The sequence below is a fragment of the Salmo trutta genome, chromosome 7, assembly GCF_901001165.1.
Source record: "Salmo trutta chromosome 7, fSalTru1.1, whole genome shotgun sequence".
NCBI classification, from domain to species: domain Eukaryota; kingdom Metazoa; phylum Chordata; class Actinopteri; order Salmoniformes; family Salmonidae; genus Salmo; species Salmo trutta.
This window is the reverse complement of record NC_042963.1, coordinates 1,030,941-1,045,851: the sequence shown is the minus strand read 5'-3', so window position 1 is coordinate 1,045,851 and position 14,911 is coordinate 1,030,941. Positions and strand designations below refer to the sequence as shown.

At 43.1% G+C, this 14,911-nt stretch overlaps 1 protein-coding gene across 3 annotated transcripts in view; it reads left to right on the top strand.

Moving 5' to 3' along the window:
- Positions 1 to 14,911, top strand: part of LOC115196710 (semaphorin-3E) — a 50,086-nt gene that overhangs the window by 33,921 nt on the left and 1,254 nt on the right. Inside the window, exons 8-17 of one of the 3 annotated variants that reach the window (XM_029757555.1) lie at positions 2,717 to 2,831; positions 7,332 to 7,401; positions 7,488 to 7,632; positions 11,687 to 11,912; positions 12,241 to 12,332; positions 12,457 to 12,498; positions 12,891 to 13,057; positions 13,273 to 13,340; positions 13,989 to 14,122; positions 14,209 to 14,911. The exon at positions 14,209 to 14,911 is cut by the window's right edge and continues 1,254 nt beyond it. In XM_029757555.1, coding sequence (XP_029613415.1) covers positions 2,717 to 2,831; positions 7,332 to 7,401; positions 7,488 to 7,632; positions 11,687 to 11,912; positions 12,241 to 12,332; positions 12,457 to 12,498; positions 12,891 to 13,057; positions 13,273 to 13,340; positions 13,989 to 14,122; positions 14,209 to 14,850 — 1,701 coding nt within the window. In that variant the 3' untranslated portion in view covers positions 14,851 to 14,911. Of the gene's footprint in view, positions 1 to 2,716; positions 2,832 to 7,331; positions 7,402 to 7,487; positions 7,633 to 11,686; positions 11,913 to 12,240; positions 12,333 to 12,456; positions 12,499 to 12,890; positions 13,058 to 13,269; positions 13,341 to 13,988; positions 14,123 to 14,208 lie in introns of all 3 variants that reach the window. The other 2 variants (XM_029757554.1, XM_029757553.1) reach the window with 2 other exon arrangements.

Genomic DNA, 14,911 nt, shown 5'->3' with positions numbered 1-14,911 from the left:
CAGTGGGTTTACTGCCTTGTTCAGGGGCAGAACAACAGATCTGTACCTTGTCAGCTCAGGGATTTGATCTTTCAACCTTGTGGTTACTTGTCCAACACTCTAACCACTTGGCTACGCTGCCACCATAGATTTTAAAGCAGATTTAAGTGAAAACTGTACCTCAGCCACTCACAAACATTTAATGTCTTCTTTGGAAGTAACTACAGCGTAGATTTGGCCTTATGATTTAGGTTATTGTCTTGCTGAAAGGTGAATTCATCTCCCAGTGTCTGGTGGAAAGCAGACTGAACCAGGTTTTCCTTTAAGATTTTGCCTGTGAATAGCTCCATTCCGTTTCTTTTTTATCCTGAAAAACTCTCCAGTCCTTAATGATTACAAGCATACCGATAACACGATGCCATGCTTGAAAATATGGAGAGTGGTACTCAGTAATATGTTGTATTGGATTTGTTCCAAACATACTGTGCCTTCGGAAAGTATTCAGACCCCTTGACATTTTCCACATTTTGTTATTCTAAAATTGATTAATAACACAAAATACACCATAATGACAGAGAAAAATCTAATTTTTTGACATTTTTGCTAACTTATAAAAAATAAAAAATAAATTAATTATCACATTCACATACTATGTACTTTGTTGAAGCACCTTTGGCAGCGATTACAGCCTCAAGTCTTCTTGGGTATGACGCTACAAGCTTGGCACAACTGTAATTGGAGAGTTTCTTCCATTCTTCTATGCAGATCCTCTCAAACTCTGTCAGGTTAGATGGGGAGCGTTGCTGCGCAACACTTTTCAGGTCTCTCCAGAGATGTTCGATCGGGTTCAAGTCCAGGCTCTGGCTGGGCCACTCAAGGACATTCAGAGACTTAACCCAAAGCCACTCCTGCATTGTCTTGGCTGTTTGAACTTGCCCTGCTGCTGAAAAACATCCCCACAGCATGATGCTGCCACCACCATCCTTCACCTTAGGGATGGTGCCAGGTTTCCTCCAGATGTGACGCTTGGCATTCAGGCCAATCTTGGTTTCATCACACCAGAAAATCTTGTTTCTCATGGTCTGAGAGTCTTTAGGTGCCTTTTGTCAAACTCCAAGCGGGCTGTCATGTACCTTTTACTGAGGAGTGACTTCCGTCTGGACACTCCGTAAAGGCCTGATTGGTGGAGTGGTGCAGAGATGGTTATCCTACTGGAAGGTTCTCCCATCTCCACAGAGGAACTCTGGAGCTCTGTCAGAGTGAACATCGGGTTCTTGGTCATCTCCCTGACCAAGGCCCTTCTCCCCCGATTGCTCAGTTTGGCCAGGCAACCAGCTCTAGGAAGAATCTTGGGGGTTCCAAACTTCTTCCATTTAAGAATGATGAAGGCCACTGTGTTCTTGTGGACATTCAATGCTTCAGAAATGTTTTGGTACCCTTCCCCAGATCTGTGCCTCGACACAATCCCGTCTCTGAGCTCTACGGACAATTCCTTTGACCTCATTGCTTGGTTTTTGTTCTGACATGCACTGACAACTGTGGGACCTTATATAGACAGGTGTGTGCCTTTCCAAATCATGTCCAATCAAGGTGGACTCCAATCAAGTTGTAGAAACAACTCAAGGATGATCAATGGAAACAGGATGCACCTGAGGTCAATTTCGAGTCACACAGCAAAGGGTCTGAATACTTATGTAAATAAGGTATTACTGTTTTTTATTTTTAATACATTTGCATAAAATTCTAAAAACCTGTTTTCACTTTGTCATTATGGGGTATTGTGTGTATATATTTTTGTGTGTGTAGATGTTGTGTGTAGATTTTTTATTTAATCAATTTTAGAATAAGGCTGTAAAGTGACAATATGTGGAAAAAGTCAAGGGGTCTGAATACTTTCTGAAGGCAATGTGACCCTTTGTAGTATTACTTTAGTGTCTTGTTGCAAACAAGATGCATGTTTTGGAATATTTTATTTCTGTAGAGGCTTCCTTTTTTCACTCTGTCAATTAGGTTAGTATTGTGGAGTAACTACAATGTTGTTGATCCATCCTCAGTTCTCCTATTGCAGCCATTAAACTGTAACTGTTTTAAAGACACCATTGGCCTCATGGTGAAATCCCTGAGCGGTTTCCTTCCTCTTCATCTAATGAGTTAGGAAGGACGCCTGTATCTTTGTAGTGACTGGGTGTATTGATACACCATCCAAAGTGTAATTAATAACTTCACCATGCTCAAAGAGATATATATATATTTTTTCATCTACCAATAGGTGCCCTTCCAGACGAGGCATTGGAAAACCTCTCTGGTCTGTGTGTTTGAATCTGTGTTTGAAATTCACTGCTCGACTGAGGGAACTTACAGATATTTGTATGTGTGGAGTCATGTTAAGCACAAACCATGCAAGTTATTATGTGACTTGTTAAGCAAATGTGTACTGCTAAACTTATTTAGGCTTGCCATAACAAAGGGGTTGAATACCTATTGATTCAAGACATTTCAGTTTGTTTTTGTTGACATTTTTAAAAACATAATTCCCCTTTGACATTATGTGATATTGTGTGTAGACCAGTGACAAAAAAAATCTAAATTTGATAAATTTTACATCCAGGCTGTTTTAGCAAATGTGGAAAAAGTCAAGGGGTGTGAGTACTTTCTGGAGGTACTGTATACTGTCATCAACTCCCTCCCATTCTAACCTATTCCCTTCCCTCTCCCTTTTTCCATCCTCTCCCTTCAGAATGATCAGGGAGGTCAGAGGATGTTGGTGAATCGTTGGAGCTCCTTCCTAAAGACTCGTCTCATCTGCTCTGTGGCTGGACCCAACGGCATCGACACACACTTTGACGAGCTAGGTACAGATGTGTGTGTGTGTGTGTGTGTGTGTGTGTGTGTGTGTGTGTGTGTGTGTGTGTGTGTGTGTGTGTGTGTGTGTGTGTGTGTGTGTGTGTGTGTGTGTGTGTGTGTGTGTGTGTGTGTGTGAAGGCAGGGGATACAGCTATAGTACTTCTACTTGATGGAACCCTAAAACTCTCTCTCCCTTCCTCCCCCTTTGACTTGGGTCAAACGCTTCCCACAATAAGTTGGGTGAATTTTGGCCCATTCCTCCTGACAGAGCTGGTGTAACTGCGTCAGGTTTGTAGGCCTCCTTGCTCGCGCACGCTTTTTCGGTTCTGCCCACACATTTTCTATAGGATTGAGGTCAGGGTGATGGCCACTCCAATACCTTGACTTTGTTGTCCTTAAGCCATTTTGGTCTCCTACCTGTCATGACGTTGTATTAGTTAATGTGACGACTGTTGCTCATCGAATGATTAACTGTTTATAATAGCGTGATTAAATGAATCAAGCAATGAATCAAGCAATTATTAACTCATTCACCTGGGGCACCATGGGAAAATTAGTTTTATTGAGTTTCTATTTCCCAAATTAACTCAAAGAATATCAGAATATCGATTTTACAACAGTCGCTAAATGAATCAATCTCCTCTTGTCTCATTTCTGAACGTCGCATAATCCGTGAATCTGCACGAACCCGGGCTACACCAATGAGTTTACCACACCAATCTTAGTTGATTATTTATTTACTAGCAAGCTAAAATGATGATAAAAGATACACATACACAAAACACAGTCTAGGCTATTGATTAGAACTTAGTATAACGGGTCAACACACTATGGCGCGTGTTACCCAAAATGGGGATTTAAAAGAGAGAGAAACAAAGAAAGTACACGAGAGAAATATACATTTGGGTTCATTTGTCAGCTATGCTTATTTAAACCTAGCCTTGCCCCGAACTGCCGCTCTTATGAGTCAGAATATAATGATGTAATTACGTGTTGGAGATCTCAGAGGGGCGTCCCGCGTGGCTCGTTTAGGCTTCTCAAGGATGCACTGCTCCGACGCAACTCTCTAGTTGTCCTCACGATGTCAGTGTCCCTTTTGGCTTAGTGGTCTGATTCCTCGTCCTTGCTTTGAAAGGGGGCTTCTGAGGACAGATAGCTCTGTAGCTCAGAGCTCACAGCGTAGGAATGAGACAGCGTAGATACCACGATTCGATGAAGAGTGGAGGCTAGGTGGTTCGGCTTGAAATCACCCGCTTAGACACAGCTACTCATCCGTAGCTTGGGTAGAAAAATATTTCTTTGTCTTCAAACTTTGTGTTGCGTTTTGGGGTTCGTTGACCATTCAGACCGTGGCTGCAGCCTGGGGTCACTTTAGTCTGATATGTTAATTATTCAGTCCCATGTCTTATACCTTCTGGTCAATTTTAGACACTAACTTCACATTTCATCCTTACCAAAACATTCTCTTTGATTTGGATACTTTCCACACAACGTACAATGAATAAACATCAGGCATATACTTGGAAAACTCTTAACGGTACAATGTTTTCGTAATAACGTCATCTCTTAACCTTTAATAACAATACAAAAATTACATACATTTTCATATTCCATCTCTCGTCATGACCACCATTGTGGCTGACGGAAACCATTGTTCCAAAGTCCCTTTATTGCATGTTTAATGTTCTGAGGCCAGTTCTCCATAGTGAGGACAAAGGAATTTCTCTCTGTCCTAAGATTTATCATGGGCGTGAGGGGTCATAAAACCCCACATCCTCATACCCCTAGATCTCTCCTCTGTTGGGGGTTGAGAGATAATCTGTAGGTTTGTGGTCTCCTGTAACCTGACCTGATCAGGACAGTCATGACATACCTTACCAAGGCCCTTCTCCCCCGATTGCTCAGTTTGGCCAAGCGGCCAGCTCTAGGAAGAGTCTTGGTGGTTCCAAACTTCTACAATTTAATTTTGCAGACATTTTTTGATAGCCTTCCCCAGATCTGTGGCTCAACACAATCCTGTCTCGGATCTCTTCGAACAATTCCTTTGTCCATAATGGCTTGGTTTTTGCGCTGACATGCACTGTTAACTTTGCGACCTTATATAGACAGTTGTGTGCCTTTCCAAATCATGTCCAATAAATTGAATTTACCACAGGTAGACCCCAATCAAGTTGTAGAAACATCTCAAGGATGATCAATGGAAACAGGATGCACCTGAGCTCAATTTCAAGTATCATAGCAAAGGGTCTGAATACTTATGTAAGTAAGGTATTTCTGTAGCGTCATACCCAAGAAGACTTGAGGCTGTAATCCCTGCCAAAAGTGCTTCAACACCTTTGTGTTGGATATGTTAGTAGTGGCAAGAGATGTCTGTGTCTTTTTCATCTGAGATTAAATTGGCCTCATCTCTCTTCTTAGATAGCGGGGAGGTGGCTGGTATGACTGTTTCTCAGCTGGTATGATTGTGGAACTCTGCCTAACGTGGCATCCTTCAGGTCCTTGGCAAATATTCTGAATCCCTCATGGACCAGGTGTACATGGTCGTACATGGTCGTACAAGTTCTTACATGTCAGGTTGGGGTGGTGAGAGATGCTGACATTTGTTAGTGAGGCACAGTCCATGGTGATTGTTTGGTTGACATTATGGATCATTTGCCAGGAGAGATCTTTCCTTGGTAGAAGGGTGGATATAATCATGTTTGTCCTTGGGAACATGGTGTGTGCTTTCTCTGCCACTCTTTCTCCTTTTGTGCGCAGGTCATTTGTCCCAGTATGTAATGTAAGGTTGTCAAGACTTTCCAGCTTGGCTTGATAGAGCAGTTATTGTGCACTGTCAGTAGTGGGACATCATCATTTAGCTGTCTGGTGACTTGGGAATAGTCTCTTATCTTCCAGATACTTGCCATTAGAGTCTATCAGAACTGCAGTTTTGGGGCGGTCTCCTGGGTTGAACCGGATCCTGTCCCTTGTCCTCTGGAGGTGTGTTCAGCTGAACGTGGTCAGACTGCTGGGAGGTTGGCAGGTCAGGGTAGGTAAAGTTTTTGGGGTGCACACGGCTGCTACAGGTAAGGGAGGGGGTGATGTACTGTAGGCCTCCTATTTTTTAACTCCAAGTTTTGGGTGTTGCAGGCATTGTTAGTGGAGACATGTCAGTTTTTAGTACATCATCCACTAAAGGATACATCCTGTCGAACTCTTCTTCAAACAGCTCTAGACTGGCATCTGAGCCTTGGATCATTACTGTTCCATTATTATATATATTAATATGAATTCAGTTTTGGGGTTGTGTCCACATACAACTGTCTCATGGTCTTGTTTCCAGACATGTGAAGATGTTTGTTTGCTTTGCTGAGGGCTGCATGCCAAGCATTTGGACGTTCAGTGAAAAATAGAAGATCCACATGGATTTCTTTGTCTTTTTGTTGCATAAAGTCTGCTCTAGGGTCTCTGGGTTTTTAAAACCTTTGCTTTATATTTTTTCTTCCCTGCTTCACTGGCGATACCTTCTGCATATTTGATAGCAAGGTTGCTGAGCTTGGGGCTTGTAAATGTATCCATCTTAGTTGTTTACAGCTGGATACAGTAGATGTTACAGCTGGTTTGCACTTGGCTAGTTGTACCTAGGAGTTTTAGAACATAAACAAAGCCTACCTTTCTTGTTTTCTGTCTGAATTCTTTTCTCTTGCTTGTGTAAGTTTAGTTACTTGTTTTACTGTCCTTTGTCCTGTCCTTTGTCATTTTTTTATTGTCAATTTTTTCATTTATTAGTTAGGTTTATTAGCTAACAGCAGGTAGCCAGTAGCTATAAACTCTTTTACAGTAGCAACTCCATAGCAACGTTTATACAGTGGGTGGGTCTAATCCTGAATACTGATTTGCCAAAACCGCATTTCAGCAGGTGTCTATTCCACAAGTTACCACCGGCTAAATCTATGACGTTAAAATGCCTATTTACTCTGTTCCATCTGACTGCACAATCCACTGTCTCATCAGCCCATCCAGGCAATTTATTAACTTGATCTCCACTATAAAAAGCATCTAGAAATGATCTCACATTACTTTTAGACTAACATTTAGTTTTCAATGGAGGAGATTTGCGTAAACCTTGCTGTCTTTCTCTCCAACATTTGCAACATTGTTTCAATATTAAAATTAGATCTTCAGCTGTCCCATAGTAATGAACATGTCAGGAGTCAGGATGAGACAGAAAAGCAGGAAGCGTTTCTCAGCCAGTTGAAATAATGAATCAGCAGGCATACTTTTTAGGCATATATACAAAGAAATGTAAATTGAAAAAATGTGAAACGAAACAAATTGCTGCTAGTTTGCAGTCTTTCCAGCTTCAGTTTGAAGTGCTTGTGTTAGCTGTGATGTTTGCTAGCTCCTCTGAACAACAGTGTCCTGACGAGTGAAAACATTTACTATGTCAGGCGAAATCACGCCTCATTAGCTTATTGTTATGCATGTATTCCAAATAAATAAATGTGTTATTAATTGTCACATTTCAGAGGATGTGTTTGTGTTGAAGAACAAGGATGAGAAGAATCCAGAGATTTTTGGCCTCTTCAGCACTACAAGGTCAGCTGAGTCATGTTTTAATTTTCATACCATTTACTGGTATATTGAAATGAATATATCAAAACACATTTCTCTCCCCTCCATAGTGCTGTGTTCCAGGGCTATGCGGTGTGTGTGTACCACATGGATGATGTGCGAGCAGCGTTCAATGGCCAGTTTGCCCACCGGGAGAGACCAGAGCACCACTGGACCCCCTATGAAGGCCGGGTCCCCTACCCACGACCCGGATCTGTGAGTCCTGTTCCAACAGCCACCCCCACAGCTACAACATCTACTGACTTATCAATATACCAGATTGCCTCTCCAAACCTGATGAATAAGGGTCCAAGCACTGCATGGTGGAATTTGCTTAAGAGATGCACCTCCATTACAGCAAACTCCATATATCCAAACCATACAATTTCAACAATATTTTTGAACAAGGTGATATTTAAGCAGCAAAATGTTACATTCCCAGCACTCCCCTGTCGTTGGCAGCTGCCCTTTGCAGATACATAGTGTTACAAGTTGTTGTAGAACCTTTCCTGTGAATGTCAGAGCTACTGTAGCTATCTCTGCAGGTAACATCAGGGAAGAGGACAATCTAGGCCTGAGTCCAATACAAGCATGCTATATTATATTTTTATACAGTAACACAGCTTTAGAAGCAATCATTGCACTGGCATAACGCAATTTCTCTGGACCCCCCAACACATGATGTCGCAGGGCGTCCATTTAGACTGTTGGCTGGTGGCAACAATGTAATTACTGGTTCAGTAATTAAAGTTGGAAATTCAAACATTGCAGATTGTAAAAAGAATGTTAGAGACAACAGCATACTAATCAGCAACCAACGTATTTCTTAAAAATATACCACACTCCTGTATAGCCTACCTGAATCTGAATGACGTGAGCCGTCCTCACGCTCTCTCCCAGCTTGGATAGAAAATGGTGTAAACAAACCCTTTTTGCAGACGGTTCTACATGGAACCCAAGAGGGTTCTACATGGAATCAAAAAGGGTTCTCCTATGGGGACAGCTGAATAACCTTTTTGGAACCCTTTTCTAAGATTGTATTATTAATGCTAATCTCTTTTTTTATATGTAGAGGCCTATAGGAGCTGCAATATGCGACTGCGTTGCCTTGCATTTTTGTGTGCAAATGTTTTCACAGCGGCCTGTAGGTCCAGGTTGCCGGCCCAACAGTTTTCTATATTGAGTATTGACAACCCAAACCGTCTTTCCTGAGACATTGTGCATTATATGCCCATTGTGCTTCACATAATTTAAACGTATCTTGAATGTTGCATGCCAAGATGTACCAGAGATAAGGGACTGTTGATTTTGCAACCACACAACTCAAAGGCCAGTTCACCAGTATGAACAAAATCGCAAACCGCTTTTTTTGTTTGAGCCCTCAAGAACAGTTGGTCGCTAAAGATGATCATCTGTTTGCATCTGCCAAGTTATTGGCTGTCCAGTATCCAGACGACCTGTCCCAGACCTACCTGGACACTTAATCTCTTTCTGTAACGTGTTGAGGCCGGCAACAAAGGAGAATGCGAGAAGCTCAGTTAAAGATGTTGCAGAACTGCTGTATTTTGAAGCACCACCCGCTTCTGCACAATTTCCCCGATGTTGCTACGGCAATCAAGCTGTTTTTAACCATCCCTGTAACCGCAGTGAGATCGTTTTCTAAACTAAAATTGAGACGCACTTTTGAACACCTGAGTTAGCTCCACTCATTGCACTGGCGCCTTGACCACGGCATTTGTTCACCAATATCCCCTTATACTTTCAATAGGTTCAATTATTTATTTTTCAAGCCCTGGGGCACTTTCATCAGTCACATTCTTGAAGCACAAGAAACAAATACTTAGCTTCCATGTACACATGGAAATTAAACCATTTTATAAATTACTTTTTGGAGGGCTACTGACAGCATTATTTATATACATTGCATTCGGAAAGTATTAAGACCCCTTGACTTTTTCCACATTTTGTTACATTCCAGCAAAAAAAAGTACAATTTATTAAATAGTTTTTTTCTCTCATTAATCTACACACAATACCCCATAATGACGAAGCTGTCACGTCCTGACCATGGTAAGCTGTTATTTTCTATGGTAGAATAGGTCAGGGTGTGACGGAGGTTTATTCTATGTTTTCTAGGTCTATGTTGTTAGGTTCTAGTTTTTGTATTTCTATGTTGGTTTGTTTGGGATGATCTCCAATTAGAGGCAGCTGGTCCTTGTTGTCTCTAATTGGAGCTCATACTTAAGTAGGGTTTTTTTCCACCTGGGTTTGTGGGAGATTAATTTTGAGTCAGTGTATGTTTCACCTCTGTGTCACGGTTTGTTGTTTTGTCATTTCAGTTTATTTGTGTATTGCATAGTTTCACAGAGTAAATAAAATGTGGAACGACACACACGCTGCACTTTGGTCTGCTCCTCTCTTCAACAACCGTGACAGAAGCAGAATGTATTACAAATAAAAAACTGAAATATTACATTACATAAGTATTCAGACCCTTTACTCATTACTTTGTTCAAGCACCTTTGGCAGCTATTACAGTTTTGAATCTTCTTGGGTATGACACTACAAGCCTGACACACCTGTATTTGGTGAGTTTCTCTCATTCTTCTCTGCAGATCCTCTTAAGCTCTCTCAGGTTGTATGGGGAGCGTCGCTGCACAGCTATTTTCAGGCCTCTCCAGAGATGTTCGATTGGGTTCAAGTCCGGGCTCTGGCTAGGCCACTCAAGGACATTCAGAGACTTGTCCCGAAGCCACTTCTGCGTTGTCTTGGCTGTGTGCCTAGGGTCATTGTCCTGTTGGAAGATATACCTTCACCCCAGTCTGAGGTCCTGAGCGTTCTGGAGCAGGTTTTCATCAAGGATCGCTCTCTGCACTTTGGTTCGATCATCTTTCCCTCGATCCTGACTAGTCTCTAAGTCCCTGCCACTGAAAAACATCCCCACAGCATGTTGCGGCCACCACCATGCTTCACCGTAGGGATGGTACCAGGTCTCCTCCAGACATGACGCTTGGCATTCAGGCCCAATCTTGATTTCATCAGACCAGAAAGTCTTGTTTCTCATGGTCTGAGAGTTTTTGGCAAACTCCAAGCAGGCTGTCAATAGCCTTTTACTGAGGTGTGGCTTCTGTCTGGCCACTTTACCATAAAGGCCTGATTGGTGGACTGCTGCAGTGATGGTTGTCCTCTTGGAAGGTTCTCCTATCTCCACAAAGGAACTATGTAGCTCTGTCAGAGTAACCATCGGGGTCTTGATCACCTCCCTGACCAAGGCTCTTCTCCTTGCTCAGTTTGGCCAAGCGGCCAACTCTAAGAAGAGTCTTGGTGGTTCCAAACTTCTTCCATTTAAGAATGATGGAGAACACTGTGTTCTTGGAGACCTTCAATGCTGCAGAAATGTTTTGGTACCCTTACCCAGATCTGTGTCTCAACACAATCCTATCTTCGGAGCTCTACGGACAATTCCTTCGACCTCATGGCTTGGTTTTTGCTCTGACATGAACTGTCAACGATGGAATCTTATATAGACAGGTGTGTGCCTTTCCAAATCATGTCCAATCAATTGAATTTACCACAGGTGGACTCCAATCAAGTTGTAGAAACATCTCTAGGATGATCAATGGAAACAGGATGCACCTGAACTCAATTTCGAGTCTCATATCAAAGGGTCTGAATACTTATGTAACTAAGATATTTCTGTTTAAATTTTTATACATTTGCAAACATTTTTAAAAACCTGTTTTTCCTTTGTCATTATGGGGTATTGTTTGTAGATTGTTGAGGAAAAAAAATAAATGTAATCAATTTCAGAATAAGGCTGTAACGTAACAAAATATGGAAAAAGTCAAGTGGTCTGAATACTTTCCAAATGCACTGTATATACAGTACCACTCAAATGTGTTATTTCATAGTTTTGATGTCTTCACTGTTATTTTACTATGTAGAAAACAGTAAAAGTAAAGAAAATCCTTGAATGAGCAGGTGTGTCCAAACTTTTGACTGGTACTGTACACAGTATATAAAGAAAAATAGACAACTATGTCAGACAGGCGCATTGGCTCTCAGAGCTTGTTTGAGCCTTGCGGGGCAGGAGGGGTGTCCGGTACGCAAGTGAATCATTGTAGTCTATGACAGTGTAATGCTATCCCCATCACTCTCTATCTCTCTCTCTCTCTCTCTCTCTCTCTCTCTCTCTCTCTCTCTCTCTCTCTGTCTCTGTCTCTTTATCCCTTCTCCCTCTCCATCTCTTTCCCTTCCTCTCTCTTTCCAGTGTGCCAGCGAGGTAAATGGTGGTGGGTTCTCAGGTTCTAAGGAGTTCCCTGATGAGGTTCTGCGATTCGTGCGTTCCCACCCCGTCATGTTTAGCCCGGTCCTCCCCCTCCACCGCAGACCAGTTCTACTGCAGACAGAGCCAGGGGGGAGGAGACTAACTCAGATTGCTGTGGACCGTGTCCAGGCCCAGGATGGACACTATCATGTTCTGTATATAGGAACAGGTACAAATCCTGAAATTGTCCAGTGCTGTGTTCTGTATCTTCAGGGTTAGTGCTCCGTCCACTGGGCATACGGTATCACTCACTGTATGCCCAGTGTTCAAAGCATTCAAATTATTAAAGTCACTCAATCTGCCTTTCATGACATTTTGCTTAAAATATTTTGAACTCCAAAAATGTGCATTGCAATCGCAATCTACAGAGACAAGATGGAGAGGCAATGACATCCCAAAACAAAGCCTTTGACTCTTCCATTTGGATTTCCTCTCTGAATGGGTGGTTGTATTGGTGAAAGGGTTACATTTACATCAGATAATACTCTCTCCCGTAGACGACTCTGTTGTGTTGAAGGTTATCACCATCTACAACAAAGACACAGACACCATAGAGGAAGTTCTACTGGAGGAACTGCAGGTGTTCAAGGTACTTTTGTTAGTCCTCGCCACCATGTGGCAAACAATAGTCATTGCACACATAAAGAAGATTGGCACTCAACAATTTGATTTAATTGTGGAAGTTCAAAAATATATATATTTTACTTCTTTAGGTCCCTTTTCCAATAACTGAGATCCTCATATCAGCTAAACGGGTATGAAAACTATGTATTGTCTTAAAATGTTTCATTAATAAAAAGAAAATGTTGTGCGGTTGTTTAAAACTGTAGTACCTTCATCTAACCACAAGATCACAGTGTATTGACATCTGAATGTGGGGAATGTAATGCATTTTATGTTCTTGATATCACAGGAGGCTGCTGAGGGCAGAACGGCTCATGTTAATGGCTGGAACGGACCACATGGAATGACATCAAACACCTGGAAACCATGTGTTTGATGAATTTGATACCATTCCACTGACTCCGCTCCAGTCATTACCACAAGCCCTGTCTCCCCAATTAAGGTGCCACCATCCTCCTGTGCTTGATATATACTCCAATGTGTACCTCCATTCATTTCTGTCCCTGTTTTGTTGTTTCCATAGCAACAGCTCTATGTGGGTTCTGAGGTTGGTGTGGCTCAGGTGAGGCTCCATCAGTGTGACCTGTACGGGTCTGAGTGTGCCGACTGTTGCCTAGCGAGGGACCCTTATTGCGCCTGGGATGGAATCACCTGCTCACGATACTACCCTGCTGGGGTTTACACCAAGAGGTGAGACACAAACACACAAGGCACACAGGCATGTACAGTCACACACAGACACAGACTCATGCACATGTGCACAAGCACACAGAGGTGCAGAAGGATCACATATCACTCATTAGCACCTCATCCAGCACCTCTATCCTCCCTAATTCCTCTCTGTCCTTATCTCACTCTCTCAAATGCCAATCTAACACCCTCCTCCCTTACCCCTCTCTCAGTAGACGATTCAGGAGACAGGATGTTCGCCATGGCAACGCTGTACAGCTGTGCAACGGGCTACAGATTGATGGTCAGTCTGTGTGTGTGTTTGTTTTCCTACATTATCAGGACCCCAAAGTCCTAACATTTCACCTGAAAGTCCCAAAAAGGTAGGAAAACAATTGTTGTTGAGGTCCTGAATTTGTTCAAATGCTATTTTAAGCATAAGGGTTAGACTTAGTGTTTTGGGGTTACGACTAGGGTTAAGGTTAGGTTTAGGGTTAGGGTATTTGGGGTTAAGGTTAGGGTTAGGTTTAGGTTAAGGTTATGGTTAGGTTTAGGTTTGGGTTAGGGTTAGGTTTAGGTTAGGGTTAGGGTTAGGTTTAGGTTAAGGTTAGGGTTAGGTTTAGGGTTAGGTTTAGGGTTGGGGGTTAAGGAATATAGGAATACTTTAATGGTCAAACATTTCTACACTCCAAAAAGTCCTGACATTTCATGTGTCTGTGTGAGTGAAGCTGTCCCATCTGAGATTTAACTCCTATGAGGTATGTTTCATGCAGCTTATAATTTTGAAGCTCAGGTCCATAAAAAAATGTACCTGTGGATGATAGAGAAGTGTGTGTGTGTAGAGAAGCTTTGTGTGACAGGCAAGAAGATAAAAGAGATCACTGTAAGTTAAATTACTATGTTGTCCTCTTTTTTTATATCTCACATCTAATGTCTCCTGATGTCTATGTAGGGGAGCAGTACCAGGGTGCAGTGGAGAGGCAGGTGTATGGGGTAGAGAGTAACAGTACTCTACTAGAGTGTACCCCTCGTTCTCTACAGGCCAGAGTCATGTGGTACATACAGAGAGACCCAGACAGAGAGGAGGTGAGACACACACAAACATCACTTTCCTCCCCTATTCCCTGCTTTCCCACCTCTTTTTAACCTTACCCTTCTCTCCCTACCTCCAGGTCGGAGGTGATGAGCGTGTAGTTATGACAACCCACGGGCTGCTGTTCCTGCGTGTTCGGAGCGGGGATGCTGGTGTGTACGTGTGTCAGACGGTGGAACATGGCTATGTCCACACCCTACTGAGGGTCACGCTACACGTGTTGGGAGGGCAGAAGGTTGGGGCCCTGATACACAGGACAGGGGAGGAGGGGGAAGGAGAGGGGGAGACAAAAGCAACCTGTCACCTCCCTATAGATACCTCTCCAGGCCCCCACCCTGGTTCCAACTCTGACCCCAGTTCCAGGCTACAAGGAGCCCTGCCAGGGTTATCCCTAGCCCCAGCCCTAGCTCCAGGCCCTACCTCCAGGCTGCCAGGCCCAGGTCCTACTTCCAGGCTGCCAGCCCCAGGCCCAGGTACTACATCCAGGCTGCCAGCCCCAGGACCAGGCCCTGCCTCACAGCTGTGGTACAAGGAGTTTCTCCAGCTGATAGGCTATGGGGACTCCCAGAAGGTGGAGGAGTACTGTGAGAGGGTCTGGTGCTCAGGGAAGAGACGCAGGAAGACTAAACGCAGATACACCCAGCCAATGGAAATAGGAGAGAGGAAGGGGAGGGGGAAAGGAGACCCACACCGAGCCCCCAGACACACCTTGGACACCTGAGGGGGGAGAGAGCGAGAGGGTAGAGACTGTACAACACACACACACACACACACACACACAC